The sequence below is a fragment of the Pteronotus mesoamericanus genome, unplaced genomic scaffold, assembly GCF_021234165.1.
Source record: "Pteronotus mesoamericanus isolate MK-2021 breed Mesoamerican mustached bat unplaced genomic scaffold, CSHL_Meso_final contig_41, whole genome shotgun sequence".
In the NCBI taxonomy this organism is placed as follows: domain Eukaryota; kingdom Metazoa; phylum Chordata; class Mammalia; order Chiroptera; family Mormoopidae; genus Pteronotus; species Pteronotus mesoamericanus.
Window position 1 is genome coordinate 140,558 of NW_026555152.1, and position 14,597 is coordinate 155,154.

General features: G+C 36.7%; 1 protein-coding gene across 8 annotated transcripts in view; it reads right to left on the minus strand.

Moving 5' to 3' along the window:
* FRY (FRY microtubule binding protein) overlaps positions 1–14,597 on the minus strand; it is a 557,210-nt gene that overhangs the window by 8,448 nt on the left and 534,165 nt on the right. For all 8 annotated transcript variants that reach the window (XM_054577105.1, XM_054577099.1, XM_054577100.1 and 5 more), the window contains 2 exons: positions 14,336–14,446; positions 11,006–11,208 (listed from right to left, as the gene is read on the minus strand). In XM_054577105.1, the coding sequence (XP_054433080.1) occupies positions 11,006–11,208; positions 14,336–14,446 (314 nt within the window). The remainder of the gene's footprint in view (positions 1–11,005; positions 11,209–14,335; positions 14,447–14,597) is intronic.

The window sequence follows — 14,597 nt, forward strand, 5'->3', positions numbered from 1 at the left end:
CCTTTTGCAACAACATGGATAGAACTGGAGAATACTAAGCTAAGTGAAATAAGCCAGTTGATGAAAGACAATTGATCTCACCTATAAGTGGACTCTATTCAACAAAATAAACTAATGAACAAAAAAAACCACAGGCACGGAATCATGGAGCAGATTGAAAGTGACCAGAGGGGAGGGGGAAAGAGGACAATGGTGGAAAGAAGGTGAAGGGACTAGACAAAGAACATGTATGGATGATGACCCATGGACATGGACAACAGAGTGGGAATTGACTGTGGGGGTCGGGGGTGGGGGTGAGATAGGTGGGGGGGTAAAGGGGGAAAAATTGAGACAAATGTAATAGAATAAACATGATTTATAAATTTTAAAAAATCATAAAAATGTTCCTTCTTCCATTTTTTGAAATAGTTTAATAAAGATAGGTATTAGTTCTTCTTTAAATGTTTGGCACAATTCACCTGTCAAGCCATTTTGTCCTGCACTTTATTTGTTGCGAGTTTTTTGATTAATGCTTCAATTTCATTGCTAGTAACTGGTGTGTTTAGATTTTCTATCTCTTGGTTCAGTCTTGGAAGGTTATATGCTTCTAGAAATTTATCCATTTCTTATAGCTTGTCAAATTTTTGGCCTGTAATTGTTCTCAGAATTCTATAATGATTAATTGTATTTCTGTGGTGTTGGTTGTAAGGTTTCTTTCATTTGTGAGTTTATTTATTTTTGTCTTCTATTTTTTCTTGAGCCTGTCTGGCTAGAGATTTGTGAATTCTATTTATACTTTCAGAGAACCAGCTTTTAGTTTCATTGAGTTTTTTAATTGTGTTTTTAAAAGATTTCTATTTCTTTTATTTTCATGCTAATCTTTATTCTTTCTTTCCTTCTGTTTACTCTGGGTTTTGTTTGCTCTCCTTTTTCTAGTTCCTATAAATATACAGTTAGATGGTTTATTTGGGATTTTCCTTGTTTTTTTTTTTTTTTTTTTTGAGTTCTGTATAGCTATGAACTCCCTTTTTAGAATTGTTTTGGTGCATCTCATACATTTGGAAAAGCTGTGTTTGCCCTGGCCAGTGTAGTTCAGTTGGTTGGAGTGTTGCCCAATGATACAAAAGGCGATGGGTTCGATTCTCGGTCAGGGCACATGCCTGGGTCACATGTTCATTCCTAGTTGGGGACTGTGCGAGAAGCAACTGATCAAGGTTTCTCTCTCTCTCTTTCCCCCTCACTTCCTCTCCTTCTAAAATCAGTAAGTGTGTCCTCAGGTGAGGATTAAAAACAGTAAGAAAGAAAAACTGTGTTTTCATTTGTCTCAAAGTAGTTTTTGATTTCCTCTCTGATCCATTGGTTGTTTAGTTGCATATTGATTAATCTCCATGTATTTTTATTTTTTCCAGTTTTCTAGTTTCCTGACATTGTGGTGGGAAAATATACTTGATATAATTTCAATCTCTTTGAATTTATTGAGGCTTGTTATGGGATCTATCCTAGATAATATTCTGTGTATACTTGTAAAAATGTGTATTCTACAGTGTTTGATGCAATGTTTTATAAATGTCCTTTAGTATATCTGGTGTATTGTGACATTTAAGGCCATCACTTCCTCATTAATTTTCTTCCTGGATGATCTAGCCATTGATGTGAGTGGGGTATTAAAATCCTCTACTATTATTATATAAGTGAATTTTTCCCTTTATGTCCATTAATGTAAGCTTTATATATTTATGTGTTCCTACATTGGGTGTATAAATATTTATGATTGATATAGCCTATTCTTGGATTGACTCCTTTATAATTAGGTAATGTCCTTCTTTGTCTTTAATGACATTCTTTGCTGTAAAGTCTATTTTTTCTGATATCAATACTGCTACCCCAACTTTGTGTGTGTTTGTTTTGGTTCGAATGGAATATCTCTTTCTATTCCTTCACTTTCAGCCTGTATGTGTCTTTTAATTTGAAGTGAATCTCTTTTAGGTACCATGTAGATAGTTCTGGTTTTTTAATCTGTTCAGTCACTCTGTCTTTTTATTGGATCATTTAATTATTTACATTTAAAGTTATCAGTAATAGGCATGCACATATTGTCATTTTTTCCATTTTTTGTTTGTTGCATAGTTCTGTTTCTTTCTTTTCTTGATCTCTTTCCTTATGTTTTGCTAGTTTTCTTTAATGTTTTGTTTGGGTTCTAGTTTCTTAATTCTCTGCGTATCTTTTGTAGATTTTTGGTTTGAAGTTACCATGAGGTTTATGTATATAATTCTATATCTATAAGAGTCAATTTTAAGCTGATAGACATTAAAATTTGAATATATTCTAAAAGGACTACATTTTGTCCCCCTTCCATGTATTGGGTATTTTGGTGGATTTTCTTTATTAAAGGATAGTTGGTTGGCATATCATATTACATTAGTTTCAGGTGTACAGCATAGTAATTTATACTTACTAGTTGCTTACCACACTGAAGTCTAATAACTATGTCACTGTGCAAAGTTATCACATTATTATTGACTGTATTCCCCTTCAAATTTTCACCCATCTGTCCCCTCAGATAACCATCCATTTGATCTTTGTTTCTATGAGTCTTTGTTTTGTTTGTTCATTTGTTTTGACTGTCTTAAAACCACATATAAGTGAAATCATGTGCTGTTTGTCTTTAACTTATTTCATTCAGCCTAATACTCTCTAGGTCTATACAAGTTGTTGCAAATGGAAGGATTTTACTCTTTTTTTATTGTCAAGTAAATTCCATTGTACTATTTATATACCAAATCTTCTTTATCAACTCGTCTATTGATGGATACCTAGGTAGCTTCTGCATCTATTACTTTAAATAATGGTGTAGTGACACAGGGGTGCATTTATTTTTTCACATTAATGTTTTAGTTTTCTTTGGATAAATACCCAAAAGACAGGTGGCTGGGTAATATGGTAGCTCTATTTGTAAATCTTCATACTGTTTTCCATAGTGGCTGTACCAATTTGCAATCCTACGTGGACACTGCACAAGGGTTCCTTTTTTTCTACATCCTCACTAACACTTGTTATTTGTTGATCTCATGATAATAGTCATAATGATAAGGGTCAAGTAGTATCTCATTGTGGATTTGATCTTCCTTTGCCAGATGATTAGTGATGCTGAGCATCTTTTCACATCTCTTTTGGCCATCTGTATGTCTTCTTTGGAGAAATGTCTCCTCATGTCTTCTATGCATTTTTTGATCAAATTGTTTTTTTTTCTGTTATTGAGGTATATGAATTCCTTATATACTTTGGATATTAAACCCTTAGTAGGTCTGTAATTTGTGAATACATTCTCTCACTCAGTACACTTTATTTCATTTTGTTGATAGTTTCTTGATAAAGTCCCATTTGTTTACTTTTGCTTCTGTTTCCCTTGCCCAAGGGGACATGCCCAAAAAGATGTTAAATAGATTACTACCTATGTTTTCTTCCAGGAGTTTTATGGTTTTTAGTCTTTAAATCTTTAATTCACTTTGAGTTTTTTCTTGTATATGGTGTAAGACAGTGAGTGTCTAATTTTTCCAACATCACTTATTGAAGAGGCTGGCATTTCAATGTTGTATGTTATTGCTTCCTGCGTCATAGATTAATTGACCATATAAGCAAGGGTATACTTCTAGGCTCTTTTGTTTGTTTATGTGTCTGTTTTTGTGCCAGTACAATACTATTTATATTTATATTTATTTTATTTTATATTTTTAATTAAAATTATTGGCATGATATTGGTTAATAAATTTTATAAGTTTCACAGTACAGTTCTGTAATAAATCATATGTATTTTGTGTTCATCATGACAAGTAGAGTCTCCTTCCATCACCACTTATCTCGCCTTTATCCTCCCCTACCTCTCCCACCCTCTTTCCCTGTGGTAATCCCCATCAGCATACTGTTGTCTGTCTACAAGGTTTTTTTTCTTCTCTTCTCTTCTTTCTTTTCTTTTTGCTTAATCCCTTCACCTTTTTCACACAGATATCACCACTGCTCCTCTGAAAGCTGTCAGTCCATCCTCTGTATCTATGAATCTACTTCTATTTTGATTATTGGTTTATTTTGACCATTAGATTCCACATATAAGTAAAATCATATGGTATTTGTCTTTCTCTGGCTGACTTATTTCACTTAACATAACTCTTTTCAGATCTATTAATGCTTTGTAAGGGACAGGATTTCCTACTTTCTTATGGCCAAGTAGCATTCCATTGTGCAATATGTACCACATCATTTTTATCTACTCATCTACTGATGACACTTGGCTTGCTTCCAAATCCTAGCTATTATAAGTAAGCTGCAATGAACATAAAGGTGCATATATTCTTTTGATTTGGTGTTTCAGGTTTTTTGAATATATTTCCAGAAGTGGAATTGCTAGTCATAGGACTGTTCTATTTTTAATTTTTTAAGGTAACGCCATACTGCTTTCCATTGATCTGTACCAGTCTACATTCCCACCAACAGTGCTCAGTGGCTCTTTTCTCTAAATCTTTGCCAGCAATTGTTGTTTGTTGATTTATTGATGATAGCCATTCTGAGAGGTGAGAGGTGATGTCTCATTGTGGGTTTTAATTTGCATTCTCTGATGATTAGTGATGTTGGGCATCTTTTCATAGGCCTTTTGGCCATCTGTATATCCTTGGAGAAATGTCTATTCATGTCCTTAGCCCATTTTTGAACTGGGTTATTTGTTATTTTGGTGTTGAGTTTCATGAGTTCTTTATAAATTATGTATTTTCACTCCTTGAATATACATTGCAAATACATACTCCCATTCAGTGGATTGGTTGTCTTATCATTTTGTTGATGGTTTCCTTTGCTATGCAAAAGCTTTTTAGCTTGATGTAGGCCCAATTGTTTATTTTTTCTTTTGTTTCCCTTGCCTGAGGAGAGATGTCAGAAAAAATAGTGCTTTGAGGAATGTCTAAGATTTTTGCCTATGTTTCCTTCTGGAATTTTTATGGTTTCAAGTCAAATATTTAAGTCTTTAATCCATCTGGAGTTTATTCTTGTGTATGGTGTTAGAATGTGGTATCTGTCCACATTTCCCAGCATTATTTACTGAATAGATTATCTTTATCCATTGTATGTTCTTGCCTCCTTTGTTAAATATTAATTGATCATAGAGGTATGGGTTTATTTCTGGGCTTTCTATTATTGTTCCATATATTTATAGGCCAGTTTTTATGCCCGGGCCATGTTGTTTTGCTTACTAGGGCCTTGCTGTGTAGTTTGATATCCGGTAGTGTGATTTCTCCAACTTTGTTTTTCTTCCTCAAGATTGCTCTGGCCATGCAGGGTCTTTTGTGGTTCCATATAAAGTTTTAGAATATTAGTTTTGGTTCTGTGAAATATGACATTGGTATCTTGATAGGAATTGTGTTGGATTTATATATTGTTTTGGATAGTATGGACAGTATAATGATGTTAATCTTCCTATCCATGAACATGGTATATGGTTCCGCTTATTTGTATCTCCTTAATTTGTTTCTTCGGTGTCTTATAATTTATCTGAGTACAGGTGTTTTACCTCCTTGGTTAAATATATTCCTAGGGTTTTTTTTTTTTTTTTTTGCATGCAGTTGTAAATGGAATCATTTTCTTAGTTTCCCATTATGATAGTTCATATTGGTGTATAGACATGCAACTGATTTCTGGATATTTATTTTGTACCCTGCTACCTTCCTGAATTAAATAGTCAGTTCTAGTAGTTTTTTTTGGTGGTGTCTTTATGGTTCTCTATATACAGTATCATGTCATCGACAAATAATGGCAGTTTTACTTCTTCCTTTCCAATTTGAATGCCTTTTTAAATTTTTGTCTGATTGCTATAGCTAGGATTTCCAGTAGTATGTAAATTAAGAGTGGTGAAAGTAGACATCCCTGTCTTGTGCCTGATCTTAAGGAAAATGCTTTTAGATTTTGTCCACTGAGTATAATGTTGGGTTTGAGTTTGTCTTATATGGCTTTCATTATGTTGAGGTATAATCCCTCTATTCCCACTTTGCTGAGAGTTTTTAACATAAATGGGCACTGGATTTTTATCAAATGCTTTTTCTGCATCTATTGATAAGGTCATGTTGTTTTTATATTTTATTTTGTTTATGTGGCGTATCATGTTAATAGATTTGCAGATATGGTACCAACCCTGTATCCTGAGATAAATCCCACTTGATCTTGGTATATGATCTTTTTAATGTATTGTTGGATCTGGTTTACCAATATTTTGTTGAGGATTTTAGTATCTATGTTCATCAGGGATATTGGTCTATAATTTTCTTTCTTTGTAGTGTCTTTCTTTGGTTTTGAAATTAAGATAATGCTGGTCTCATAAAAAGAGTGTGGGAGTCTTCCCTACTCTTTCTCTCTCTTTTTTTTTTTTGAAACAGTTTGAGAAGAGTAAGTGTTAGTTCTTTGAATGTTTGGTAAAATTCTCCTGTGAAGTCACCTGGCCCAGGACTTTTGTTTGCTGGGACCTTTTTGATTACGACTTCAATTTCATTAGTTGTAATTGATCTATTCAGGTTTTCTGATTCTTCCTGATTCAGTTTTGAAAGATTGCATGTTTTTAGGAATTTATCCATTTTGCTACAGTTGTCTTATTTGTTGGCATATAGTTGTTCATAGTGTTTTCTTATAATCCTCTGTATTTCTGTAATTTCAGTTGTTACTTCTCCTTATTAAATTCTGATTTTATTTATTTGGATCCTCTTTCTTCTATTATTGATGAGTCTGGTTAAAGCTTTGTCAATCTTGTTCACCTTTTTAAAGAACCAGCCCTTGGTTTCCTTGATCTTTTGTAGTTTTCATTTTATTCTCCGTGCCATTTATTTCTGCTCTAATATTTATCATTTCCTTTTTTCTACTTTTGCGTCATTTGTTGTTCTTTTTTGTAGTACTTTTAGGGGTAGGGTTAGATTGTTTATTTGAGGTTTTTTCTTGCCTCTTGAGGCCTGTAATGCTAAGAACTTTACTCTCAAGACTGCTTTTTCTGTGTCCCATAGATTTTGGGTTGTTGTGTATTCACATTTGTTTCCAGATAATTTTTGATTTATTCCTTGATCTTGTTAACATATGCATTGTTTAATAACATGCTGTTCCATGTATTTGAATATTTTTCAGTGTTTTTTAAAAATTGTCCTTGATTTCTAGATTCATGCCATTGTGACTCAAGAAGATGCTTGATATGCTTTCAATCCTCCTGAATTTGTAAGGACTTATTTTGTGTTTTAACATGTGAATTATCTTTCAGAATTTTCCATATGCACTTGAGAAGAATCTATATTCTGCTGCTTTGAGATTAAATGTTCTGTAAATAACAATTAAATTAATTTGGCTTAGTGTGTTGTTTAAGGTCATGTGTCCTTGATTTTTTTTTTGTCTAGAAGATCTATCCAATGACAACAATGGGGTGTTTAATGCCTCTACTGTGATTGGATTGCGGTCAATCTCTCCCAAAGTCTGCCAAGATTTCTCTGTATGTTTAGGTGCTCCTTTTTTTGGCACATATATGTTTACCAGGCTTATATCCTCTTGTTGGATCAGTCCCTTCAGTATTATGCAGTGACCTTCTTTTTCTCTTGTTGTGGCATTTGTTTTTAAATTTGGTTTGTCATATCTAAGTATTCCTACTTCAGCTTTTAAAAAAATTTCCATTTGCATAAAATATATTCCTCCATCTCTTCATTTTCAGCCTGCGTAAATCTTTTGTTCTGAGGTGGGTCTCTGGTAGATATAATAAAAATGGATCATATTTTCTTATCCATTCGGTTACCCTATGTCTTTTGAAAAGAGTGTTTAATCCATTTACAGTTAAGATTATTTTTGATAGGTACTTATTGTATTCTTTCTTTATACCTATGTTCATCTCTCTCTCTCTCTCTCCTTCCTTCCTTCCTTTTTCTTCCTTTAACATTTCTTGCAATGCTGCTTTGGTGGTAATGATCTCCTTTAACTTTTTTTTTTTTTTTTTTTTTTTTTTTTTGGTCTGGGAAGCTCCTATTTAACCTTCAGTTTTATACAATAGCCTTGCTTGGTAGAGTAGTCTTAGTTGCATGCCTTGTTTTTCATCCTTTTAAATATTTCATGTCAATCCCTTCTGGCCTGAAGTTGTTCTGTTGAGAAATCATCTGACAACCTTATGCAAGCTTCCTTGTAGAAAACTGTCTTTCTCTTGCTGCCTCTAAGATTCTCTTTTTGTTCTTAATCTTGCTATTTTAATTATGATGTGTCTTGGTGTGTTTCTCTTTGGGTTCATCTGATTGGCACCCTCTGTGCTTCCTGAATTTGTTTGACTTTTCCTTCACCAGATTAGGGAAGTTTTCTTCATTGTTTCTTCAGACAGGTTCTCTATCCCTGGCTCACCACTATCTTCTCCTTATGGTACCCCTATGATGCAGAGGTTGTTACACTTGGTGTTGTCCCAGATATCCCTTAGACTTTCCTCATTTCTCTTAATTCTCTTTTCTTTTTGATGCTCTCCTTGGGTGGTTACTGTTGTCCTCTAATTCTCTGATTTGATCCTCTGCTTCATCTAACCTGCTGTTGATTCCTTCTAGTGTATTCTTCATTTCAGATATTGTATTCTTCATTTCTGACTGGTTCTTTTTTATGGTTTCGTGCCATTTTTAATGCTTACTATCTCTTTGTTTAAGTTGTCACTGAGATCCTCCATTCTTCCTCTAAGATCCTTGAGCATTCTTATAACCATTATTTTAAACTGTGCTGCTTGTATTTTGGTTGCTTCCATTTCATCCATTTTATTTAATTCCTTATTTCTGTGGATTTCTTTTGTTATTTTGCTTGTGGCATTTTTCTTTGTCTCCCCCATTTTATTTATGTGTATTAAGTAGATCTGCTATGACTCCCTCACTTGTTATGATGGTTTTATGATTGGTGTCTTGTTTGGCTCAGTGGCACAATCTTCCAGATCACCCAAGCTCCATGCTCCAGGAATGTTTCATGTGGGTTATGTGCACTCCCTGTTGTAGTTGAGGACTGAGTGCTGTTGGTTCATTTGTGGGTAGAGTTAACCCTTCAGGCTGGGTGTCTATAAGGGTAAACTTTGATCACTGTGTATGAGATGCTGTGCAGAGGATGCTCACTGAGGTGAGGTTGTTCCCAGCAAGGTCTGGTGCCCGCTGGAATCCCTATTTGGGTATGCCACGTGTGTGGCTAGTTGGGTCAAGCTCTAGTATGGTCGAAAGCCCACCATTGGTTGTGAAGATTCTGGGTCTACTTGGGTGGGGTTCAGGCACAAGTTGCTGTCACACCTGTGTAACTGGCCTTGGGCTACCTCTCTGTAGGTACCATGCTGTTCACTGTTTGTGTTTGTGTCTACTGTACCTGAGTGTGTATGGGAGAGGGGAATCTGTGTAAAATGGTCTGCTTCATCCAGGTTAGAGTTGAGGGCAGATCTATAAAAGGACCAAGGCTCCCTGAGGTCCACCTCCACCTGTCAGCTGCTGCATCTCCCACTGAGGTTGCCTGGTCTTCCTCTAGAGCCTTCTGGAGACTGTAGGATGAGCCCACACTAGCTGAGATACGGCTAGTGGGTCCTCTACTTGGGGATCATGCAGTTAGGCACTCAATGAGGGGAAAGTAGCCCCTGCTTCAAAGTCAAATTCCTCAGACTCTGCCAGAGTCTCCAACTCTAGTTTCCCCCTAGGGGGGCTGGTTGCAGGTACAGGTTGGATACAGACAGCTGTCCCCTTTGCAGCAGCAAACTCAGCTGCTCTGGGCTCAGGAAGATAGATCAAAAGAGTCTCCCACTGGGTATGATGCTGGCCCATCCCACAGGAGGGGGCTAAGCACTTCATTCTGGACCCAGACAATAGCCCCTGAGAGTCTCACACTTTGTCCCCACTGAGCTGCTATCATTTCCCCCCACAGAACTGTGCCAAGACGGGGTATCCAGGACTTGGCAGGGTTGATGCAAATATCTTTAGTTGGGGGTTGTGTCAGAAAGCCTGTAGTGGGGGGTGGGCACTTCTCCTTCCCAGAGTAGCACAGACTGAATTCGCAGGGGAGCTTTTATTTGCCTCCCCACAATGTAGCCACAGAGCCCAGCACTTGCCCATCTGGCTCCCAGACAGAGGCCTCCCTGGAAGACACAGTCTGAAAATCCCAGCTCTGTGCAGCTCCCCAGTCCCCTCACACTGCCGAACAAAGCAGGATGGGGTTGAACGTCAGATGTACAAGACATAAAAATATATAGGAAGTTGTCTTATTTAGAAGCAAACTCTATAGGCTGTGTGCCTGACAGTTTTGGCAGGCTGGTTGGAACTGGGCAGGGGTTTATGGCACCTTTGTTACTAGCCTGCTGGGCTAGATTGGTTCTGGGCAGGGAGTCCAGTGATGTGTCATGATGCCCTGTTGTTCCTGCTTGCTCTTTTTGTTCAGAGCCGAAATGGACTCTGGGCAGTGTGTCTGGGAACATGTTGCTTTAATCTTGCAGGTAGATCAAGGCATCCCAATAGAGCTCCTGCCTGCCCTATGAAGGTGGAAGGGGATGTAAACAATGCTGCTCATCAACACCTCTGATGCTGGAGAGCAGATCCTAGAGAGCTCCTATGGTTTTCTAGCTTTCTTTATTTGGTTTCTTTCTCTCATTTGTGTTCAGAAGCTGTTTTCAATCAGCTCTCAGTTGTCTCTTAGGAATAACTGCTATCTATATAGGACTACACATGTATTTCAGTGAACATGTTGGAAATGGGTGATTTCAGCATTGTCCTACGCTGCTTCCATCTTGGACCTTTTGTTTGGGTATACATTGAAGTGTATCAACATTTTAGGTATGACAAATTATCAGAAACAATATCAGTACTTTAAACAGGTAAGTTCTGAAATCTGGTATTTCTGGTATGGTAACAGCAGAGATCTAAGGAGGAGATATATAAAATATATAGATGTTACTTCTGTATTCATTTAGTCCCCAACCATGACAAAGTAACTATTAGGCATGCATTTCCTTTAACCATGTCTAAAAGGATAGTACAGTTACCTGCATTCTCTGATTTGACGTAAAGCCTTGCTAAGTTCATTGTTCTTCAGGCAATCCAGCATGGACTGGATGGCTGCTTCAGTGGATGTGAAGGTTGGCTCAGACCATGAACCCTCTAAATAAAGAGGGTCAGCTGCAATGGCTGTAGTGGCCTCCTTCAGATTTTTCTTTAAGTCACTCAGTTCCCTGGACATATTTAGCAGCTGTTAAAAAATTATTTTTACTGTGGTTAGTTGAAGGCTGGACTTTACATTCCCAAAAGAAAACAATTGATTATAGTGATGTGATTAAGTACAAGCTTAATACGTTGGGGTAAACTAAAATAGGAAAAATAAAACTGGACTAGGTTGTATGTGTAGGTGGTGATGGGGTTGTATTGATGACATAATTTTGTGTCAACAGCTTGGAAGTGCTTCTTATAGAAAAAAAGATTAAGACTTCCTTTAAAGTGTTTTATATATAAGTAGAAGGGCATATTTAGAGATAAAATGCACACAAGAACAGGCTTGGGAGTTGGATAGAGCTGCATTCAAATGCCAATTCTACAATGTATGGTGTAACCACAATCAACTAAATAGACTTTTATGTGTCTTAGTTTTCTCATCTGTGGGACTCAAGATATCACAGGGTAATTTTAAAGATGAATGAGATAGTGTACATAAAACAACAGTAAGTTTGGCATATAATGGTCAATAACTGTAATCATCAACATGGACTCTGAAAAATAAAATTTTCTCACTATATAGAATATATATGGAAAGATATTAAAGATATAACTTTAAGGAAGAAGAGAAAAAATCTCAATGTAATATTAGTTTTCATGTTACAGAGGTAAAAGATTTTCCCTCAAAATTACTGAAACCAAAAGATCCAAGGCATTAAAAAGTCAGTCATAAAAGAGAACCTGAAATGTACTGTGGAGGATAGCTGTTTTGGAATCTGATCTCAAGGACATTTTTAAAAAACTGACATGAATTTACATGCGTTTTCCTTTGTAATACAAGTTGATGATGCTTGTTTTCTTTGTAGAGTTGATTTATCCAACATCTTCATTCCCAGCCTGCTCATTTTTAAAAAAATTTATTTATTTATTTTTAGAGAGAGGGTAAGGGAGTGAGAAAGAGAGGGACAGAAATATCAATGTGTGGTTGCCTCTTGCACACCCATACTGGGGACCTGGCCTGCAAGCCAGGCCTGTACCCTGACTAGGAATCGAACCTGTGACCCTTTGGTTCACAGGCCGGCATTCAATCCACTGAGCCACACTTGCCAGGGCCCAGATTTTTCATTTTATAAGCAATAGAGCCAAGGCCCTCAGGAATATTAGTTTCCATATAGATGCCTGTTAAATTCAAATATATACTCCAGAGCTAGGTTTAAATTTTACTCTGGTAATGATTTTAAATAAGATATTAGAGTACCTTATGTATATAAGTTTTTAAGGTTGAAAGTGAATTTCTTTTTAATTACTTTAAATCTAGGCAAGTTTTAAATATTTTATGTGCTTGTGTAATATTCAATATTTAAAACTTACCTAGTATTAAATTAAGGAGAGATTCACTTTAAATTTACAAGATTTTAAACAATTATATAATACACACACACTCAAGGTATGTAGCACATAATTTACTTTTCAAAGTGAAACTTCACTTGCTTTTTTAATATGGAAAAGGACATGTGAGTTGCATTTGCATGTTCTCTTTTTGTTGAGACAACATGGATCCTAAGGATTCTGTTAATACTTGCTAGAAGAGTAAAAAGAGTAAACTTTATCTTGACAACATGGCAAATAACATATCAACTGTCTTTTCTTTTATCTGATATAATTTGTAATTCTATGGAGGAAAACTGGTTTGTGAAGAGCTCTTCATAAACAAAGATGTCTGGCTTATGCCTCCCTTGAAATTAGCATTTGAGAGTATAATAAAAAACTATACTGTCCTTTTCCTTATTTTCCAACTGAGGGATAAATATGGTGCTCTATCCTCATCCCAGTGCTTTTGGTGGGACGGTTTCCTGGATTCCTGGCTTTGCACTGATGACTACCATATCCGTGCCTTCAGTTCAGTCCTCTCCTGTGATCTCTGATCTCTTCTAGATCCTCGTATTTTACTGCCTGCAAGATGTCATTAACCTGGGCTGGTCTAGAGGGCAAACTCAGTTATTGACTAGCTGGCAGGTGGCTTGGCTAGTTGGATGTACAATTGCCTTAGGTCCTCCTTTTATATCCCTGTCTCACTCGTGGCACTACTCATCACTTAGTTCATCTGAGATGGAATCCGAGCATCACACTCTTTCCTGTCCTTCACCCCACCACCCAGTCTGGTTCATTGACCTTTGGCCTAACTATCTTCACATTTCTTCCCTTCTCCTCATACCTAACACTCCTGTACTAGTTCAAATTCTCACCTCTTGCCTTAGCTATTTTATAAGTCTTATAAGTGGCCTTCCTGTCTCCAGTCTAGTTGTCATCAAGTCCATCTCATATCTCTGCCATAAGCTCTAACCAATACACTCTCAGGCACAGTATCTTCCATGATCTCCCCTTACCCATTTCTTCCACTTGCTCCATCACTCCTCTTTTGTTTGCACATGATATTCTATCAATAGTAAATGGCTTGTAGTTCCTTTCTCTTCCTTACCACCATATTTATGCCCATGCTTTTTCTACTGGAACACTCTTCCTCAGCCCCCACTTTCTCTAACTCCAATTCATCCTTGAAGAATTGGGTAAGATGGGATTTCCCCCCAAAAGCTATTCCATTTCAGTCTCCTTACCTCCAGATGACCTAGGCATCAGTCCTCTGTGCTTCCATATCCTCTGCACATCCTTGTTATTTTACCTACTATGTAGCAGTACTATTTATTCACTTCTAGGAAAATTTTGGCTCACTTGGAAATAATATGTTTCAGATGTTTTACTTTTCACATTAAAGAATATCAAAGCATTATAATGCTAAGCAGGGAAGTAGAAGAAAATCAAACATCAGTTAGATATTTCCTTAATATCTCAGTGTAAGAGCAAGTACAAAAAGTTAAATATAAAAGAAAACCATAACACAAGGACCCAGGGCCAAGGTTAGGGTGAGCCAGGTAAAGCTTCTGGCACAGCACTGAGGGAAGCACTCACCCTCGAGCTCTTCAGTTTTGTGCCTAGGCCTGTTACCTCACCCTTGTCCTGGCACTGCCAAATGAGAATAGAAATGCAAGACACATTTAAGACTTATTCTAAAGCAAAATAAGTATGTGGGAATAAAATCACTTAGTTACAGACAGAACGAAAGAACTGATCATTGGGTTGGCACTCAGGTTTGGAGGCGTGGGGCTCACCTCGGGCACAGAGCTGGCTTCGTGCACTTGGCCAATGAGCTTGCAGTAGGACTGGAAGAGCAACAGCAGCTGGAAGTGCAGCTTGTATAGCCTCTGACACAGCTCCAGTTGCTATGGAGAGAGATAAATTAATAAGGACAGTGTTTGCATAACAAGCAAAATCTTGGTTGTCCCATAACTAACTGTTATTACTCCCAGTAAGATAGAACAAGATCCAGTCAGTAAGTATCAGTGAGTAATTCACAATGTAATATGGAAGATG